A 20,296-nucleotide genomic window follows, 5' to 3' on the forward strand; every position below is an offset into this window, starting at 1 on the left:
TGTAATTTTATGTCGTCGGGTTTGTGTGTGTGTTTTTTTTTTCTGCCCAGTTCTTTAAATTGTATTTTTTTGGAAAACCCTCAAATCATGGGGTGGTAGATAAGTAGCAGTCTGTGGCAGAGGCAGTATTATCTAACCAATTCCCTGTCCCGACGTTCTCTCCCTTCTCCTCCGCTCACCGTTCCAAAGGCTGCATCGACCAATCGGCAACAAGCAGCAACTTTAATAGGGGAGAGAGAGAACGGGGAGGAATAATCCTGCAGCTACCGAGATCACGAACTAGAGCTGGCTGTTACATTGTTACCAGTTTCTAATAAATATAATGCTTATTAAAATCTGTATGCACAGAATGTTCGAACAGCCAATCAGCAGTCAGCTCTGCAGCCATATCTGCATATACTCTATTTACACCTATTTATTTATTTTTTTTATAAAAACTTAAACCGACTTCTCATCTTTTCTTCAATTGGAACACTTTAAATATGTTTTTCTTGGATTCAGCAAAATTTTGTTAAAACAACGCTCGATTAAAAACTACATTTGGTATAATGAACTAGTTTTCCCAATCCGTAAATCTGGCCTCCGTATGACGTTCCGTTGCCACAATCAATAATATCTTGGCCCGATTAGGCAGCAGGACCGTGATGTATGAGTCGACTGGAAAAAAAAAAGTGCCAAAAATATCCATACTCGGCCAAAAACACAGGGATTAAGGTTTCACTTGTGATTTACAGATTTTAAAACAAAAAAAAATGGGGGGAAAAAAACTACAAAATATTTTTTTTTCTTTAATACCGCTACACATGACTGTTACAGGCTCGCGTTAAAATGATGCCACACTTATTTTAATCAAAACTGCATGAAGAATGTGATTTGAATAAAAAGGCACCTTTTCATTAAGCTTCATTTACAGTATACTGTACATACGTCGAGAACATTAACAAATATTAACCAAAAGCAGTTAAATGTACACAAACGATTTGTTTTCCTAAAAAAAAAAAAATCCCCAAAACAAATATACAACCCAATTTTCCAGGTAATAGAGGTAGATTTATCACAGCTGTGCAAGAGGAATAATTAAAAGTCTAGAATGTTCGGAATTGTTATCAAAACATTATTAGCGATACAATGTTGTTTTTAGCAAAAACATCCTCTTTTCTGAACACAATGCGCCTGGATATTGTATTCAGCGGAAATGCTTTTACAGAACAGAACCTGCCGCACGGACGAGGAGCATTTCGACTTTAAAGAGAAATTCTGGGGGTTTCTGCTAAGAAAAATGTGAAAAATCTAATTAATGTCCCTTAACAGAACAAGCTCACCGTTCTAAAACAAAGACTCGGACCTTAATCAGTCGTTGGTCTCGTCTTAGATTCAGGAGCCGTATGCCTATCCCATGTTTAATACCCTCACTGTATTACCCTCTACCACCTCTGCTGTGAGGCTGTTGCACCCACCTACCACCCTCCTGTTGAAAATTCAGTGAATATAAGGGTATCTGGTCTTCTTGTGATGGGAAATTCTTCTGTGAAATATCCAAATCCAGCCATTATTCTACGTGGTCACCAGAGCCTTTCCAAACGAACAGTGATTTACAATGTATCACTGACCGGGGGGCAGCCTCCAGACTCCTGCATCACGGACAATATCCAGGCAGATCCCTGAAGGATGCTATTACGTGCTATACCGGAAGTCATTGCGTCTCTTACAGAAATTGGCCAATGGATCCTACATTTCAGATCAACAGTCAACTGCCCAAGGTTGATGGGAGTTATATTCATCTATAGCTATTTAGTGCATATTTGGCAACTGCCGTCATAAATGACATTGTTATTCGAACAATACATCTCCACGTTCTGGGTCAGGATCACACATTCTAAAGCGGCCGCAGGCTTTGTGCTGTTAGAACCTCAGACTGATATTTGCAGATCTAATCCCCTCTCAAATGTCACCCAAACAAATCCATATCACAATATAACACAGCATGGGGTTAAAAAGAATAAAGAGAGATATCACGTATGGGGGGGAAACAAGAAGCCAAAAGCACAAAAATACGGCCAACTCACCTGAGGATCTTAAAAAAGATCATTTAGAACTTGATATAAATCTACAAAGTGCCCTTAACGACAGTTTTAGCCCCAAGAAACAATCCGATTTATAGGAAAAACGCATCCTATGGCGTTAGAATGATCTTCATCAGGACTTAAGGGTCCCTCGGCCAACAGAGAGTCACTGCGCAGGCTGCCCCGCGTCCCTCGCCTCGTTTACAGGTTTGGGGGCAAAACTTGGCGATTCCATCGATTTCCTTTGCTCTCGTAGCGTATGCGCGTTCAGCATCTCCAGGAGCAGGTCATACACCGGAACCACGTTCTTACATTTCATGCTGAGCAGATGCTCCATTCCCTTGTAACTGAACGGGAAATGATAAACGGATACATTGTTATTTACCTTTAATTAGATATTTATTCCCTTTACCGGGACTTCCGTCTTCCGCACGCTGGGTTACCATGGACGATAGAATGCGATTTATCCAACGACAGGAAAGTGCTGGGCTTTAAGGAATATAACCATGGAGGCCAAAGAAGTTATTGGCAACATTTTTCTCATAGCTGATAGAGTATGGCCACATATATAAAATAAAATTAGGAATCCCTTAAGGTCTAGCTCTAAGGTCATGTTCTAAGTGTCCCTGTTCAGTTTGGCCAGTCCCTTTCTGGGTCCCAAATCCCAGTGGCCTTCTCTCCTCGTCTGATATATCTCTCTTTCCTCGCCTCATGCCCCCTCTTTCCTCGCCTCATGCCCCCCTCTTTCCTCGCCTCATGCCCCCTCTTTCCTCGCCTCATGCCCCCTCTTTCCTCGCCTCATGCCCCCTCTTTCCTCGCCTCATGCCCCCTCTTTCCTCACTGTGGAAATATTGCACATTATTCTCGGAGACTTGGAGATATAACATATCAGCAGTTCTTAAAAATGATCTACATTGGTGACCATCCATACAAATCGATTTAAAGTCTTTTACATGTAACATATCATTATTCTACAGTCATTAAACACGTCTTCTTACCTGGCGTGTCTGACGTGGGAGAGAAGCATCAGTAAGTTCGCCAGACGCGTCGACTGCTGCCGGAAGGGGATTCCGCTCTTGGAAATGACCCAGATAAGTCCGTCGGTGACCGTGTTCAAGAGATGATGAAGCTTCCTGCTGCTATCGGACTCTTCCACCGCATTGAAGAACGGAAACATGCCTGCGGGTGAAACATTAACCCCTTAGTGACAAAGCCCGTACATGTACGGGCTCAAAATGCATTGTTTTCAATGGGTTTAGGGACCGCCCATTGTCCTTAAGGGGTTAAACGGGAAAAAAATGTGTTCATAATAATAATAATAATAATAATAATAATAATTATATTTCAGAAATACAATTATTGTTAAAGTCACATTCTGAAAAAGTGAAAATATGAGATCTACTTCCCGCTGCTCAGTTTGACTTTAAATTAAAAGCTCCATAGCTTCCAAATTGTTGTGTTTCTTTGGAAATATTTTAAATATTATTATTAATAATTATTCATATTTAAATAGATTAATGCTATTTTATAAATGTTCATAATGGATGATATTGTAATATATTAAGAAGTTTAAAACCCATTTGTGATCATAATGGTATATCCTTTATCATTATTAATATTAAATATCATTATTATTATTATTATTATTATGCCTTTTGTTTATTTTTTAAGCCCAAACAAATATACATTAATACAGACACAAGGAGTGGAGAACTTGGCCCATGAGCTGCCATCTAACCTTACGGTTCTTTTACACAAAGTGAGTTTATGACGGCCGGCCCCCGTGAGCTTACAATCTAAAAGGGAATAATAAATCGGAGAAAAGGATACACAGTCTTGGCGCGACCGCCGTCACTTACTGGAGTTGAGCAGAATCATAGCTTTTAAGCAGAGGTATTCCCGGTGCTGAAGTTTTAATTCTCTAAATCTTGAAGTAGTTGCGAGCAGCATGTCAAATATCTCCAGAATCCCTTCCACGCATTTCCCTTCATCCCTGAAAATAACAAAAAGAAAACGTCAGTCATTTATGAAGACCCCACAGGTCAGATTATGAACCAAAAGTGTACATTTCCCCCTAAAAATGGGGACCTTATTAATGAGCATTAAATCTACAAGAAAATAAATTTTACAGTGAAAAATGTATGCCAGCATGAGCTGAATGTGACTATTTAAAAAACCAAACAAACAAACAAAAAAAACATACAGATCCCACGACTGCCAACAAATAAGACTGTTCAAAAGTTTGGGGTCACTGAGCTGCTTACATGGAAAACAAGGAAATTACAAATTACGATCAATTAGCTTGTTAAACTTAAGCTTCGATCAGCAAACACAATGTGCCATTGGAACACAGGAGTGATGGGAGTGATAAAGGGCCATTGGAACACGGGAGTGATGGGAGTGATAAAGGGCCATTGGAACACGGGAGTGATGGGAGTGATAAAGGGCCATTGGAACACGGGAGTGATGGGAGTGATAAAGGGCTATTGGAACACAGGAGTGATGGGAGTGATAAAGGGCTATTGGAACACAGGAGTGATGGGAGTGATAAAGGGCCATTGGAACACGGGAGTGATGGGAGTGATAAAGGGCCATTGGAACACGGGAGTGATGGGAGTGATAAAGGGCCATTGGAACACGGGAGTGATGGGAGTGATAAAGGGCCATTGGAACACGGGAGTGATGGGAGTGATAAAGGGCCATTGGAACACAGGAGTGTTCCTGTGTTCCAATGGCCCTTTATCACTCCCATCATTGGAACACAGGAGTGATGGGAGTGATAAAGGGCCATTGGAACACAGGAGTGATGGGAGTGATAAAGGGCCATTGGAACACAGGAGTGATGGGAGTGATAAAGGGCCTTTGTAGGTCTATGAAGAGAGACATGTTATTTGAATGGACAAAATCTGCCCCCCCCAAACAAGGGAGTTTCTAAGTGACCCCAAACTTTTGAACAGGTGTGTGTATAATATAATGTAATATGATGTATGGAGCTAAAATGTAGGATTTTGGGAAAGGTAGCAGATCGAAGATTTCTTTTTATGAAAGTGCTTATTATTCTGTATTATTACAGGACATCACGCAGAGCAGTTTGTTCTCTTCCCCCCCCCACACACTTTATAAATATTTACAGCAGTCGGTTTCATTCATTTCGCCAAATCAATATTTGAAAGGCAGATATTTTACGTCAGTTTCAGGGACCTGGGGATTCACTGTAGATGATGAGAGCAATTATTACTTAAAATTTAAAAAATAAATTAGAAAAAAAGGTTTCTTTGCTACATGTATGGGAAAAAAATCCTTTATTATAATTAAAATATCATTTAGTTTATACGCCATTCGCATTCAGATGTTTGTAGAGATAGATATAAGATTAATATTAAAGATTACATTTTAAGTAAAGGAGGAGTCCAGCTCTGTTTTCATGTTAAATGCGTGTTGGAGTCCATCTTGCATGGATTTTGGTGCATTTTACGGCATGTAAACAGCTGCTGGATACTTTAGTTATTAGAGTTCTTTCATCTCATTTAACTCCACCCCCCGCATTTAACTCCACCCCCCGCTGTGTCTCCTAAACACAGGGAGCATACCACAGTATGCTTCTTTTACATGTTCTGTTTAAAACGCTTACTGCCCCCCGATTCAGTATCAGTCGTTGGTCTCGTCTTAGATTCAGGAGCCGTATGTCTATCCCATGCATGTTTAATCCCCTCACTGTATCACCCTCTACCACCTCTGCTGGGGGGCTGTTCCACTTATCCACCACCCTCTCAGTAAAGTAAAACGTCCTTCCATTCCATCTAAGCCTTTGATCTTCAGCTTTTAGATTATGGCTTCTTGTTCTCAGGAGGCATCAGTTCTAAAGTATTATGTACTTAAACACAACATATTTTATAGGTTTGCATTTCTTTCAGTATTGCGCAATACACTTTTTCTGGAACCCGTAAATCACGCATTACCATTTATTTTTGTACCGACACAGAAACTTTCCCTGGAAACATCCAACAAAGCATTTTATTTTTATTTTTTTTTCTGGCAGAAAAGGCAATTTTACAAATGGTTTATTATGGCTCATAATACATCTGACTCATACAGAGATCACAGAAAATACCCATTTTATTCTTAGAATCATTTAACAGAATAGGATATTTTAGGTCGAGCCGATGGCTCGTTGGCTTGGCAGCCGGGGAAACAGTTACCATTTTTTGTAAGCTTATGCAACATATATTAAGTAGTTTAGAATTCTAATTTATAGAGCGTTTATTAAAATAATAATAATAATCATAATAATAATATGATAAATGCTGGAGAATTCCGTCTCAAACTACTAAACACACACAAAAAAAAAATCTCTATCACAGGTTATTCGCTAAACGGTCCCATTCCCTACTCCATAAATATATACCGCGTGTTACGTTTGGCGTCAAAGCCTTTGCTGGAATCCCCCGAAAATCCATTATTTATTTTGACAACAATAATTTTACCAATTGGCGAATTCTCGCGTATTGTGGGATTCCAGAGGAATTCGGTGAATGGCGACCGCTTGGTGATAGAGAAGTTATAAGCATTTGCTCCAGATTCACACCAGCAGTAATTCACCTTTTTTTTCAATATTACCCTTTTGGAGCTAATCAGAAAACATTATTTACTTGATTGATAAGTAAATTCTAGAATATATTTGCATATGGAAGGTTTGCGAAGACCAAGATCTAGATGGTTGACCAGTGAAGGCAATTTTTATCCTGGAGATTCTGGTCGTCCTCAATGAAGAAGACTTGGACCACCAAGATCAAACCAACTCTAATGATCATAGTCCCCCTTTAAACCATTATATATTATTATTATATATTATTATTATTATTATATATTATTATTATTATTATATATTATTATTATATATTATTATTATCATCATTATATTATCTCTATGTTTGATACGGGAACGTTATGTTCTTCCCAGTCCAACGCCGGCTGGTTATCGTCCCAAACAAAAGGGTTTGATACCATGTTGAGTATTGAAGTTTGAAGAATGATGGAGATTTTCGAGGAAGAAACATTAAACCCCCCAAAAAAATTCATGTCTATCGTATTTTGACAAAGTTAGGAATTAATTTGAAAACAGCATTAAAGATCGGGAAACGTTGACTAAGCTTGTTTTCTGTAGGATGGTTTTCCCCATGATGACATTTATTTCACAAAATAAATGGCGAGGGGAGAAATGAACCAATCTTGCAGATTTTTAAAAAAAAAAAATCAGGGGGGGGGTTTCACTGCACCTTATAGATACTGGTTTCTAGTGGTTTTTAACCCCTTAAGGACAACGGGCGGTCCCTAACCCCATTGAAAACAATGCATTTTGAGCCCGTACATGTACGGGCTTTGTCATTAAGGGGTTAATGATATGTTTTATTATTATTTACCTGTCTAGAGCAAGGTCTGGAGCAAAGATGAGTTTTCCTGGGTAATCAATCGACCTCCACATTAACCCCATCATCAGAACTTCCAGCCAGCAGCTCTCCAGGAGACGGACCTGATCGTACAGACTCAACTCCACGAACCCTAGAAATGGGAAATTTACCACAATTTATTTATTTCGTGGGATTAAACCTTTAAAAAATGTATATATATATAATGTATTTCTAACCCCCTTTTAGAGAAACTAGCTTAAAAATTTTTTTTAATGTAGAATATACATTTTTCTCTGTAATTTCATCTTCAGTACCGATCAAATTTCATTTATTAATCTAAATTTTATTTTAATCTCAAAATTTCCATTTTCTCTCACCAGGAATTTTCTTGGCCCATCCAATCATATGAACCAACTCCTTGTCAGCCAACTTGGTCAGCGACATCATCATGGACGCCTCGGTGAAGGGTTTGCTGGGTCGGCTCATTAACAAAACGTTTGGCGGCTCCGCTTCGATTAAACACAAAACGAACTGTTCTGGACCCAAAGAGGCCGGGAGGACGTCCTTCACTCGCCCTACGCCCTCAACCGCCTTTCTGCTCTTTCCGAAGCAACTCATCTGATCTTCCGAGTGGCGCCTGTGCCGTATGATGCGGTAGCCGCAGCGTTCCCGTCTCGTTCCTAAAAAGTATTAAATATTTATATTTTAAAAATTTACCATTTAAATAAAAAAGAAGAATTATATAACAAAAACAAAAAAAAATTAAAAGATATCGGCTGAAGATCCAGTGTTTTTTTTTTTTGTTTTTTTTAATATTAAAAAGAAAAAGGACAGCGTTCGACAACCCAAAAGAGAGAGTTTTAGAAAGATTTAATCTTTATGAAACAAAAAAAAATAAAAAAAAAAATAATAATATATATATATTTTTTTTTATTTTATTTTTTTTTTTTTTTTTTTTTTTTTGCAGGAAGGGCAATTAAGACGCCAAAAAAAGAGAGACTGGAAAAAATTTTATACAAAGTTTAGAGGGTTTTCAGTCATTACTGGGAGTACAAAAGGTTGATGCAGGCAAATATCTAATTGCTTTTGTAATTGGAGAGATTTTTTCTTTTTTTTTTCTTTTTACCATCTTTTTGAGACACAATGTTTTTCATGATTTCTGAAACAACAAATATGGGCACTTAACCCAAAAAGAACATCAAGTTCATCCTTTTTTTATTTTTCCCCAACATAATCAGCTTAGGCCCCTGGGAATCAGCGTAGCTAAATGGACAGGGAGCATGTATGTGTGTGGGTGAGTGCATGCTTAGGGGATGTGTGTTTTTGATTGGGGTATGTAAATGTAGGGGCGGGAGTCACTAGGGGATAAAGGGTGCCCTTTGGGTGACCCCGGTCACTGTCATTTTTCCAGAGACAGTCAACAGACTTACCTGCTTCCCTCAGCCTCTATGCTAGCAATGGCTTGGTTACAGCTTAACTCTAAAGCAGGCGAGCATCAGCTCAGTTATCTGCCACAAGGAATGATTGAGTCCTGACCAGAGCAGGTTGTATCAACCATACAGCACTTTGTCATGTTCCTAGCTGTTTAATGGCAGCACTTAACTTTATAATGGCCGGGTATGTTTCTGAGGTGGGATTGATCAGTTTTTATTTATTTTTTATTTGTCCCCTTGCAGCATGGATGCAATAATCCTGTATAATGACAGCCATGTGGGATTGCAAAGTTTTTATTTCAAGTCTAGGGATAAACCACTTTAATGTTATGTGAATGGCTGGGGGATGATTACTCTGCTGCAGGGTCCTTATATCTTATTTCTCTACATATAGGTGTATTAGTAATCCCCCTGCTGCACCTATTTAGATGGAAGATGCACTTCAGTAATATCCATCTTATTTGTACAAGGCCTTTGCTAAGTATCTGAGGGAAAGGATTTGGTACCTTGTGGCATTGTACCAGGAAAGCTGTGCTGTTTGCTCAATGGCAGGAACTCTTGCAAAGTAAAAACTCTCATGTGGGCCTTAGCTAAGCATTGCTAGGCCTTAACGTGCCAAAGCTAGGGGTGGGGGCTAGCCCATTCACTCCTATACAATGGGGAATGGGTTAATGTGATCTTAAAAAGCAAGATTGTAATGGATTACTAACTTGGCTGATATTTAGCAATCCCTCCATTAAATTGGCAAGTGATGGAAAATGTATTGGTCAAAAGAGCTTTAAGATTATGAACTGATACTTTCAGTCTAACTCCCACTTTGCAGTGCAGTGATTAGTTTGTCATGTTTTCACGTCTTCGGTTTTGGTGGGAAGATTTGTTTCCTTGCCCTTTATGTAAAAATTCATCTGAAGTCTGATCATTGGCACAGCAACGCTAATTCCACTTTACTTTTGCATGGTGCCTCTGCCTCCATTCTATAATCCATTCACTGCATGTTAAGATTGCAGTGCTGTGCCAACAGCAGTAGTGAGTACATGGCACCGCTTTATTCTTGGCTTTCCTTAGGATGATTGTGCTTTTCTATTTAAACGTTTTATCATGTTTTCCACATGAAGCTCCTGTTACATTTTGCAAAGTAAAACATCACTGCACTTTGGTTTAAATTGCAGATTGTGGTATTATATTCTTCTGTTTAACAAAAAAAAAAAAAAAAAGTTTTTCAATTGTCACTATTTAAGGTGAGCTACTGGTTATGCCCCCCCCTTTTAACTAGCCACGTGGCTAGTGCTCACCTGTAACAGGGCGGTTTCAGGAGTATTGAGTTACAACATGGCACTCCTTTATGAAATTATTTATATTTGGGCAGATGGCCCCATTTATTTGGTTTTCAGAGCTCTTCATTTCATTTTTCATTTTATGGGGGTTGCTGTCTGAGGGAGGTCCACCCCGGATAGCAGTAGCTGTGGTGGCTACCTGCAGGACTCCCTCTTGGCTGGGTGCCTGGGATACAGGTCGTGCAGCTACTGTGCATGGATGATCCGCCAGTAGCTATTTCAAGCTGAGTTAACAAAAAAAAAAAAAAAATAATAAAAAAAAAAAAAAAATGCCTTCTGTGGTAAGGCAAACTCTGGGCACACGCTATGGTGGCTTGCGTACAAGGGCTCCCCACGGGCCCTGGTGGAAGTCTGTGATCTGGTTTGCCCGGTGCCACGAATGGATGTGGCCAGGGTTCTGTTTTACATGTCCCTGGTGGTATTGTGTGGAAGGCCTACCCACGGGCTGAGTCCTGGTGGAAGTATGTGATCTGGTTTGCCCAGTGCCACGAGTGGACGGCACTATCCCTTGGTTCGGACTATCCTTGGTGGTACTCCATAGTGTGGGAGTTAGCCCTCTGAGGTGGTGCTGACTCAAGTCACAAGCTATGGAGCTTGTTATGGTTTTGCTCCTGGGCCATGTATGATCGGCCAGGAGTTTAGGCCCCAAGGGGTGGAATCATAAGGATCTACTGGACTTGCTTTTACTCTCTGTTTCGTTCTATGGCCCGACATTCACACCCCAAGGAGTGGAATCCTGCGGGATCTATAGAATGCTTGTCCTCGGCTGCCACTTACAACTGGTGTTTTTCTAGGCTAACCAGTCGATCGCTCACTGGTTTTTTCTTGCAAATATTATTCTATTGTTTTCCTGGTACTTTGTTTGCCTTTTATTCCTGTTCTCTTCGCATGATGTGTATGTACTTGGCTATAGGTGAGGGCCTGGTACTGTACTTAAAGTCAGGAGGACATCACTACGTAGATGGGTAACTATAGGTACACCATATTTTCCATGTTATTGCTTCAATGGGGCTCAGGTTGGCATTTGTATGCTTGACCAATTTTCTCTATACCTTTTCATTTTCTGGGCTTAACCTGGTATCTATCTCTAAAATTGCATACGTCACCTTAAGTCAAATATGCAAAAACAGGACAAATTAATAAATTAGATAAATAAATAAATTATTAGTTGAATATGACCTCACCTTGGTTTTCCACATACGGGGGTTCATTTATATATAAAATCCATTTTTCCATGTAATGGAAATTTGTTAATCGTGTGCTAATTGCCAAGACCATTTATAGCTCATATTGCAATCAAACCTTCATGTTCCCAGCGTGTTTACTGGTTTTTAATACAGATCTTTTAGTATGCATACTGCACAACCTTAACCAGAGAATCCATTGGGGCGGGAGGTGGTACTTATTGCATGTGCCTTCCCCCCCCCCGCCTCATAACTACAGTCACAACTTAATATCTGCATCAGTTATAAAGTGAAGTTCTTTCAGGGGAACTACCTGTGGTGCAGTGTGCCATTTAGGACAGCTAGGTGATGCCTGTCTACTTGTATCGGGGTCCGCACAGTCTAAGGTTTGCATTCCGTGCGGCTGGTTATTTTACCAACAGATAAGAGCCGATTCCATTCAGCCAATGCTATTACAAAGAAGTTTAATCATTACATTTTCATTATACTGGTTGGTTATTAGCATTCTGCCCAAAACTGTATTGAAACTTATTCCTTTGGCCTTCACCTATAGCCTTGGTAGCCCCCTAATACTTTCATGGAAGGATATCTTCTCCCCAAGCTAGTAGGGGGCCCGCTTCTGGTACATCAGGACGGGTCCTAATTGTCGCATTTTCAATTTGTGGGTGTCTTTCGGAAATTGCTTTTGGGGGCATTCCTTCCGTATTGGGGCAGCCACGGAGGCTACCTGGGTCGGTTTGCCCGATTCCTCGGTGCAGCGTGTTGAGCGTTGGTGCTCGGGGCGTTTTAGGTCTTACGTTCGTTTGGATATGTCTGCTTAATGTTTTCTGTTTTGTAGGTACGGTTCTTCCTCAAGTTTGGCTCATCGGAGACTCATGCGTCTTCTGAGCTAGGGAGAGGACGGGGTTCGCCCGAATGGGGCACAGTTGGGGTTCTCCCCTCTGGGGGTTGAGGTTTGGGAAGCGGGGGATGCGGTGGGTTCATCTCCTTTCCGAACTTATCCAGGCTGTTAGGTTCCCTGTCAGTTCTAGTGATTCACCTCGGGGGGAATGATCTAGGGGTGGTCCTGGTTAGCTCCTTAGGGGATATGATTCTTAGAGATTTGTCTAGGATTCTGGTGTTATTCCCGGAGGTTCAGCTGGTGTGGTCCGAGGTGGTGTCTCAGAATTTCTGGTGTCAGGCGACTAGCCAGCTGGCGTTGGAGCGGTTGCAGATTAAGTTGAATCGTTGAGTATCTAAGTTTGGTGTTAGTGTTAACGATGTGCCAGTTGGGCACAGGGTGTTTGAGAGGGACGCCGCTAATTTGTTTTGGAGCATTGGTGTTCGTCTCAATGATATTGGTTTAGATATTTTGAAATTGGCACTGCAGGAAGCGATCGGTCAGGCCATGGCTTTTGTTGGTGGGGGCCCCCGCTGATTTAAGGGGTTAAACAGCGGGGTTTGTGGCGGTTTGTGTGTCCTTGCCGGTCTGGTTTTGGTAAGTGATGGAGTTTGGATGCTGGTGTGAAGGAAGGCTCAATCCTCCCCTAACCTCTGGTGTTTTTTATTGGACGTGCCCACCGAGCTTATGGTCGGCTGGTGGTTAGCATTAGTTCTGGGACAGCGGAAGTTAGCTGTCAATGTTATTGGACGTGCCCACCGAGCTTATGGTCGGCTGGTGGTTAGCATTAGTTCTGGGACAGCGGAAGTTAGCTGTCAATGTTATTGGACGTGCCCACCGAGCTTATGGTCGGCTGGTGGTTAGCATTAGTTGTGGGACAGCGGAAGGTAGCTGTCATTTTTGTTTGGACGAGGGGGGAGGTGAGTACCTGTGGTCTGGATTGTACAGTGGTGAGCGGCCGGCAAGGACGGGGTTAATTCAGTTCCTGTGTTGGCTATGTTTGAATGTATTATGTGTTATGTATATTTGTATATTTGTATTTAGTATTTATTGTGTGGTTTATTGTGTATTTATGTTTATTGGTTTATGGTGTTTAGGCCAACACAGTGTTTGTGGTTATTCTTAATAAAATATGCTGTGGCCTGTTTTATCCAACTTCAGTCTCTGTGTCGTTAATTGGTGGGGTTTAGGTGGTAGTTGGTTTATGATGCACGGTACACACTACCCACATACAAGGCCCCTGGGAATCAGCGTAGCTAAATGGACAGGGAGCATGTATGTGTGTGGGTGAGTGCATGCTTAGGGGATGTGTGTTTTTGATTGGGGTATGTAAATGTAGGGGCGGGAGTCACTAGGGGATAAAGGGTGCCCTTTGGGTGACCCCGGTCACTGTCATTTTTCCAGAGACAGTCAACAGACTTACCTGCTTCCCACCCTCCCTCCCTATTTTTTGTGTACTAACTTTCTTTCTTTTGTCACAGCTGGCGGTTTATGTGTCCTTGCCGGTCTGGTTTTGGTAAGTGATGGAGTTTGGATGCTGGTGTGAAGGAAGGCTCAATCCTCCCCTAACCTCTGGTGTTTTTTATTGGACGTGCCCACCGAGCTTATGGTCGGCTGGTGGTTAGCATTAGTTCTGGGACAGCGGAAGTTAGCTGTCAATGTTATTGGACGTGCCCACCGAGCTTATGGTCGGCTGGTGGTTAGCATTAGTTCTGGGACAGCGGAAGTTAGCTGTCAATGTTATTGGACGTGCCCACCGAGCTTATGGTCGGCTGGTGGTTAGCATTAGTTGTGGGACAGCGGAAGGTAGCTGTCATTTTTGTTTGGACGAGGGGGGAGGTGAGTACCTGTGGTCTGGATTGTACAGTGGTGAGCGGCCGGCAAGGACGGGGTTAATTCAGTTCCTGTGTTGGCTATGTTTGAATGTATTATGTGTTATGTATATTTGTATATTTGTATTTAGTATTTATTGTGTGGTTTATTGTGTATTTATGTTTATTGGTTTATGGTGTTTAGGCCAACACAGTGTTTGTGGTTATTCTTAATAAAATATGCTGTGGCCTGTTTTATCCAACTTCAGTCTCTGTGTCGTTAATTGGTGGGGTTTAGGTGGTAGTTGGTTTATGATGCACGGTACACACTACCCACATACATGAAAAACTGGTAAAAAAAATAAATAAATAAATAAAAAAAAAAAAAAAGGGAATCTCACCGCATTTCATCATTCCCACTTCAAAGCATTTCCGCAGCCGGCACGCTTGGCAGCTTTTGCGTCTGTTTTTGTCTATCGTGCACTGGTTCGTCGCCGGACAAATGTAGTCGTTGTGCCCTGAAAAAAAAAAAACAACACAATCGCGATGTTCATTTAGAACGGCAAACCTCGCTTCAACAACAGAAAAAGAGCTTTCATCTTCTAGCCAGATCCTTAAAACCTGAGGCAAAAGCAGAAGTCTCACTGAGAAAACATAAATATAACCCCCCAGCGCTGTATACAGTAATATAACCCCCCAGCGCTGTATACAGTAATATAACCCCCCAGCGCTGTATACAGTAATATAACCCCCAGCACTGTATACAGTAATATAACCCCCCAGCGCTGTATACAGTAATATAACCCCCAGCGCTGTATACAGTAATATAACCCCCAGCGCTGTATACAGTAATATAACCCCCCAGCGCTGTATACAGTAATATAACCCCCCAGCGCTGTATACAGTAATATAACCCCCAGCACTGTATACAGTAATATAACCCCCCAGCGCTGTATACAGTAATATAACCCCCAGCGCTGTATACAGTAATATAACCCCCCAGCGCTGTATACAGTAATATAACCCCCCAGCGCTGTATACAGTAATATACCCCCCCAGCGCTGTATACAGTAATATAACCCCCAGCACTGTATACAGTAATATAACCCCCAGCGCTGTATACAGTAATATAACCCCCCAGCGCTGTATACAGTAATATACCCCCCCAGCGCTGTATACAGTAATATACCCCCCCAGCGCTGTATACAGTAATATAACCCCCAGCGCTGTATACAGTAATATAACCCCCAGCGCTGTATACAGTAATATAACCCCAGCGCTGTATACAGTAATATAACCCCCAGCGCTGTATACAGTAATATAACCCCCCAGCACTGTATACAGTAATATAACCCCCAGTGCTGTATACAGTAATATAACCCCCAGCGCTGTATACAGTAATATAACCCCCCAGCGCTGTATACAGTAATATAACCCCCAGCGCTGTATACAGTAATATAACCCCCCAGCGCTGTATACAGTAATATAACCCCCCAGCGCTGTATACAGTAATATAACCCCCAGCACTGTATACAGTAATATAACCCCCCAGCGCTGTATACAGTAATATAACCCCCAGCGCTGTATACAGTAATATAACCCCCAGCGCTGTATACAGTAATATAACCCCCAGCGTTGTATACAGTAATATAACCCCCAGCGTTGTATACAGTAATATAACCCCCAGCGCTGTATACAGTAATATAACCCGCAGCGCTGTATACAGTAATATAACCCCCAGCGCTGTATACAGTAATATAACCCCAGCGCTGTATACAGTAATATAACCCCCAGCACTGTATACAGTAATATAACCCCCAGCGCTGTATACAGTAACATAACCCCCCAGCGCTGTATACAGTAATATAACCCCCAGCGCTGTATACAGTAATATAACCCCCAGCGCTGTATACAGTAATATAACCCCCAGCGCTGTATACAGTAATATAACCCCCCCAGCGCTGTATACAGTAATATAACCCCCCCAGCGCTGTATACAGTAATATAACCCCCCCAGCGCTGTATACAGTAATATAACCCCCAGTGCTGTATACAGCAATATAACCCCCAGCGCTGTATACAGTAATATAACCCCCCAGCGCTGTATACAGTAATATAACCCCCAGCGCTGTATACAGTAATATAACCCCCCAGCGCTGTATACAGTAATATAACCCCCCCAGCGCTGTATACAGTAATATAACCCCCCCAGCGCTGTATACAGTAATATAACCCCCAGCGCTGTATACAGTAATATAACCCCCCAGCGCTGTATACAGTAATATAACCCCCAGCGCTGTATACAGTAATATAACCCCCCAGCGCTGTATACAGTAATATAACCCCCCAGAGCTGTATACAGTAATATAACCCCCCAGCGCTGTATACAGTAATATAACCCCCAGCGCTGTATACAGTAATATAACCCCAGCACTGTATACAGTAATATAACCCCCAGCGCTGTATACAGTAATATATCCCCCAGCGCTGTATACAGTAATATAACCCCCAGCACTGTATACAGTAATATAACCCCCAGCGCTGTATACAGTAATATAACCCCCAGTGCTGTATACAGTAATATAACCCCCAGTGCTGTATACAGTAATATAACCCCCAGCGCTGTATACAGTAATATAACCCCCCAGCGCTGTATACAGTAATATAACCCCCAGCGCTGTATACAGTAATATAACCCCCAGCGCTATACACAATAATGTAGGTCGGTATTGACAAAAAATGGTTTTATCTCATTTTGTTCTAATAAACACCACACCGGGTTGCTTTATGGCGATGCTAATGAAGTCCTCCATAAGTCAGAGAGTCCGGCTGTGTGATTAAGACTGAGCCATTCTGTTGTTTCCCACAGGTAGTATGATAAGGGGTCAGGGTGTCTCGTAGATCGGAGCTCAGATAACGGAGGGATAATTCATACAATTAATAACATGGAGTGTTTGCAAGAAAAGGGAGAAACCAGCAAACCTTGAATGCTTCTCTTGAAGAAAGCCTTGCACCCCTCACAAGACCACACGCCGTAGTGATACCCGGACGCGTAATCGCTGCAGACGGCACAGAAGTGGGTGTCCCTTTTAGATCCCGGATTGCTGACGACGTGACTCTGGCAATCGCCGTTCTGAGATTTTCTTTTCAGGGTTTCTCTGCAACCAAATCGACAGCCAAACTCAAATAAAGCAGCGAGCTACATGTTTAACGTCTACCACTTCTGCTGGGAGTCTGTTTCACTGATCTACCACCTTCTCCGTGAACTAAATAAGTGGTGTGCTCAGTGTTATCCGGAATTCTGAATTTAGAACTAAACGCATCAGTGGAAATTTGCTAAAATTCCAGAGTTTTAGCCTAAAATTTCTCAATCCTACTTTTTTTGACGCATGAATTTTTTTTTTATTATTATTTAATTTTTTTTTTTTTTTTTTTTTTTTTTTTTACACATTTATGAAATTAGCGGTCACGCTGAAGCTTGTGCTGGCGGCAGACCGGTTCATATATAACGCCGTAAGGCAAGTATGCGTTTGTGAGCGTAGCGACGTAGAAAAGCATCCAAATTCTTACATTAAACGCAGACTTTTTCATAAAAGTTTCTTTTTATGCAAATAGAGACCTTTATGAAGCGGTTACTCGGCACCGAAGATAACTCAAACAAATACAATCACTCTCGCTTATATTAAAGGTTTCTCTGTTGTTGCCACGGTTACATGATTTCACAAGAACGTTTAATCTTTTGACCTGAGGCTACGGCCTCGCGTAACTAAAGCTTTTCTGTGTAAAAAGGGGATTATTTTCTACCTGGTTAAAGCGCTATTGGCCTTATTTTGTACGAACCGACCCTGTCCAAAAATTCCACAGATTCTGTTGTATTAAACATAGAAACCCAGAACCTGCCGGCAGATCGGCCCCATCCGGCCCCCGTCTAGTCACCCGTTTCTCCTGCTGTAAAGACTCAAACCTTAATCAGTCGTTGATCTCGTCTTAGATTCAGGAGCCGAATGGCTATCCCATGCATGTTTAATACCCTCACTGTATTACCCTCTACCACCTCTGCCGGGAGGCTGTTCCACTTATTTAACACACTCTCAGTAAAGCTTCTTTACATTACATTTAATCCTCTGACCCTCTAGTTTTAGAGTATGACCTCCTATTTGCAGGACGCATGCGGTTCCATTCTTGGAAGCGTCTGTGATACAATGTTACAGGTCCATAGAACACTTGGGATCCTTCCCCAAACCATGTATTGTTGAACGGCATTGTAGGTGTCATTCTAAAGGAAGTTGTGTATGATTGGATGGCGCGCCTTGCATATTGTTTAGCCGATTATATTGTGTTTCACTATTATTAGGATTATTTTTTATTATTATTATTATTAATAGGGTGTTTGTAGGTGATATCGGGTGGTGATTTGATAAAGTTGGGCTATATTCTTGAGTTTTCTTCAACGAACCCTTGATTTGGGAGAGGTGGGACGTAACATTTACCCACTTGACGTCTAGGTGTGTTCTTACCCTGATGGGGTATATTATTACCTGTGGACAGTGTACTCTATTCTAAGTGGGAGGGGCAGGTGCTATCCCACCGGATTCAGAGACCGGGGTATGTTCTCACCTGTTGAGGGGCAGGATGTGCTCCTCAGCCTTCGCCTCAAACCACGGGCTCCTCGGCGGCTCTGCGTACATCAACGAAGACGGGCAATGCAAAGTCACGGGGGACATATGGTCCTGCGCGGTCCAAAGTAAGCTCGGGCTGACGGTATGCCTCATCACCGGACCCTCCGAGTCGCTGGAGTTTCCAGGAACGGTATAGTTCATGGCCGGCGGGCTATAAAACGCCAACGCCGAGTAGTCGTGCCTGTTGTCCGCGTACGAAGACTGGATGTAGAGCGGGCTCTGGTCCACGGGGGGGGCGCCGGGCTGGTTGGCGCTGTACGGAGCGGGCGGCGTCACGTCGGACGGGGAGCTTTTCATGTCGGCTTTTCCGTGCCCGACGTGCTGCAGCGGCTGCAACTGGGAGAAGTCCTTGTGAATAAATCCAGACATCTCGAGGGACGACGACCGTCTCGATCTCTCAAGCCTCGCGTGGTTTTTCCATTCACTGGGGAGAAAAAAAAAATTAAAAAAAAATTAAAATAAATAAAAAGACAGAAATATGAAAAACTCTCTTAATGGAAATTTTACGAGGAATAAAGACTTCCTTTGGCTTCCGTTCTATGAAAGTTGGATTCCGTTTGCTGCGAATTTCTCCCCCGGGGTTCCGACGAGAATGTTTTGCGGAATTTATTATTTGTCTCTTCTAAATCTTATGTATTCTATACGGATGTCTAGAACGTCACGGAGGTCTACTTACAAAAAAAAAAAAAAAAACTTGGGTTTGGGTTCTTGAGCCAACAGATCCTAAAAATAAACTCAGAGGAGCTCCGTGACCACATCTCACCCGGGTCACATTATTTATAGAGGAGCCCGGCGCGTTCTGCTGGGAAACGCGGGTGATTGAGAGCAACGCTGGGAGAAAATCACACCACTCACTCACCTGTAGCTCACATTTGCCCCTCCTCACACGCCCCCTGGGGTGACTGAGCGCCTCCATAATTCCAAAGACCCCCTTGCGTTCGCCTTCCACTAAGTCTCATCAGAGGGTTCATGCCTATCAACGATATCGGGCCACCAGCCCCCCGGAGCAAGCAGAAGTTCCCGGATCTTCCAAGAGGGTCCGTGTTTTCAGCTCAGTCCCGCTTACATGGGAAACAAAAATAACGTTCAGGGGCAAAAAAAAGCGGCATCGAGAACAATAAACAAAGCAAACATTTCAACACTTAAAACGTAACCATTACCCGGCCTCGTCTTAGATTCAGGAGCCGTATGTCTATCCCATGCATGTTTAATCCCCTCACTGTATTACCCTCTACCACCTCTGCTGGGAGGCTGTTCCACTTATCTACCACCCCCTCAGTAAAGACCCCGTATCCATTCCTGATAAATTTTTTTGCCGCAAACCATTCACCATTTTTCCTAGACACCTGGGTAGTTACGGTACATCCAACGTATAACCAGATCACAACAACGGTAAATTGTACAGGAATCTGTATTTCAACCCGGGTTTAATAAAAAAAATAAAAAAAAATTAAATAAAATTGATTAATTCCTTCTTAATAAAATGATATAATAATGGAACTGA

The 20,296-nt window shown here is 42.1% G+C and overlaps 1 protein-coding gene across 1 annotated transcript; it reads right to left on the reverse strand.

Annotated features, from left to right (window-relative positions):
* Positions 1-2,229: 2,229 nt before the first annotated feature.
* On the reverse strand, positions 2,230-19,161 carry ESR2 (estrogen receptor 2). The gene is made up of 8 exons (XM_053475354.1): positions 18,731-19,161; positions 17,096-17,271; positions 14,515-14,631; positions 7,849-8,151; positions 7,484-7,622; positions 3,923-4,056; positions 3,062-3,242; positions 2,230-2,410 (listed from the first exon to the last, which is right to left on the reverse strand). Exons 1-8 carry the CDS (start codon positions 19,159-19,161, stop codon positions 2,230-2,232), a joined length of 1,662 nt encoding a protein of 553 aa, XP_053331329.1.
* Between the last annotated feature and the right edge of the window lie 1,135 nt (positions 19,162-20,296).

The sequence above is a fragment of the Spea bombifrons genome, chromosome 9 (assembly GCF_027358695.1).
Source record: "Spea bombifrons isolate aSpeBom1 chromosome 9, aSpeBom1.2.pri, whole genome shotgun sequence".
Lineage (NCBI taxonomy): Eukaryota > Metazoa > Chordata > Amphibia > Anura > Pelobatidae > Spea > Spea bombifrons.